Below are 1448 nucleotides of genomic sequence, written 5' to 3'. Positions count from 1 at the left end.
TCAAACGGGTTGACCCGCGTCCATATGGACGGACCCGCAGCGGTTCAGTCAGTTCATCAGTCCGTGCGGGTTGGCCCGTGGCGGGTTGCGGCCAGAAATGTCTTGTCCAAGCCCGTCCAGCTTAGTTTACTTTTTTTGCGGGTCGACCCGCGGGTTACCTACAAAAGAAAACGTGTTATGACCTTTGCTCAATGTAATAATACTAATACTAATAGGGCCTCTGTTTTGACCTTTGCTCGTATCTTTCTTGGTTAGTTTATAATTGTGCTTTTGTGTTTCCTACGTGAGGTAGGAAAAATTCAAACTCAGAAAAAAACTACACATATTTTCACGGGTCCACCTAACGCACATGCTTATTTTAGAAGACAAAGTCTAAGTTTTGTCAACTCGTAAGAAATAAGTGCACCTGTTTATTCTCCTTATAACATTTGATTTGCAGGTTAAAAAACATGTTAGTTCTCTAAACATAAATCCAATAAATCAACGTAAACAACATGAAAGCAACAAACTGTAGTAGTTCAAAAGCAACAACAAATAAATTCCAGTGAACAAACTTAAATTCTAAATGGAAATATGAAAACCAACAAGCTAAACTGAAACACTAATAAAACGATTCTCCTCAAGCGTCATCTTCTTCATCGATAATGGATTCAAAGGATGGTTATGTCTCATCATCAACATATTCTTCATCTTCCTCTACATATTTGAACCAAAATGAGTTAGCTAACTATAATGAAGACTAAGAAGCATTATAGTAGACATAATTAGCTGTTATAATAAAAAATATTACCATTTTCGTAAGCTTCAAATCCCTTTAACCAATTTCGACTACATATCAGTGCTTGAACATGTTTTGGTAGCAGCCGACTTCTGTATTTGTTCAATACTCGAGACCCAATGCTGAAAGACGATTCAGAAGCTACGGTTGTGATAGGTATGCTAAGAAGGTCACGCGCCACTAAAGCCAATGCACCAAAACGTTTCGAGTTATCTTTCCAATAGTCCAAGATATCCAAACTCGCAAACACCTTTCCGTCTATAGGTGGTTCTTCGAGGTATATCTCCAGTGGTGATTTTCCACTAACAACAACATTTGCTTTGCAGAATGAAAAGAAGTCCTGAAAATCAAGTATTATATGTTCTGAAGGTGTTGTTTAAATCACTATTTAAGAGAGAGTTAAAAAATCAGAATCAAAAGCAAACTCACATCATAATTGCTGAAATTTCCACTTTCTTCATCCTCAGCAACTTGGTCTGGAGCAGCTTCATGTGTCTCTGCAGAAGGAGAATTCGATGTTTCCTTGTTCTCATAGGCGCTAAGCAAGGTCTGCAGTTTTTCACGCAAATGTTTCATCTTTCTTTCCAGAGAGTTCTTGTCAACTTTACCAAAACAAAACTCTGCAAGTTTTAGTTTCAGACGTGGATCTAAAACTGTAGCCATAGCAAAG

The 1448-nt window shown here is 37.9% G+C and overlaps 1 protein-coding gene across 1 annotated transcript; it reads right to left on the bottom strand.

Annotated features, from left to right (window-relative positions):
- Positions 1-588: 588 nt before the first annotated feature.
- LOC106321750 (zinc finger BED domain-containing protein DAYSLEEPER-like) lies at positions 589-1441 on the bottom strand. The gene is made up of 3 exons (XM_013759991.1): positions 1208-1441; positions 888-1118; positions 589-696 (listed from the first exon to the last, which is right to left on the bottom strand). Exons 1-3 carry the CDS (start codon positions 1439-1441, stop codon positions 589-591), a joined length of 573 nt encoding a protein of 190 aa, XP_013615445.1.
- Positions 1442-1448: the final 7 nt, after the last annotated feature.

This window comes from Brassica oleracea, unplaced genomic scaffold, assembly GCF_000695525.1.
Source record: "Brassica oleracea var. oleracea cultivar TO1000 unplaced genomic scaffold, BOL UnpScaffold02838, whole genome shotgun sequence".
Lineage (NCBI taxonomy): Eukaryota > Viridiplantae > Streptophyta > Magnoliopsida > Brassicales > Brassicaceae > Brassica > Brassica oleracea.
Note: the sequence above shows the minus strand (reverse complement) of the source record. Positions and strands in the feature narration are given on the sequence as shown.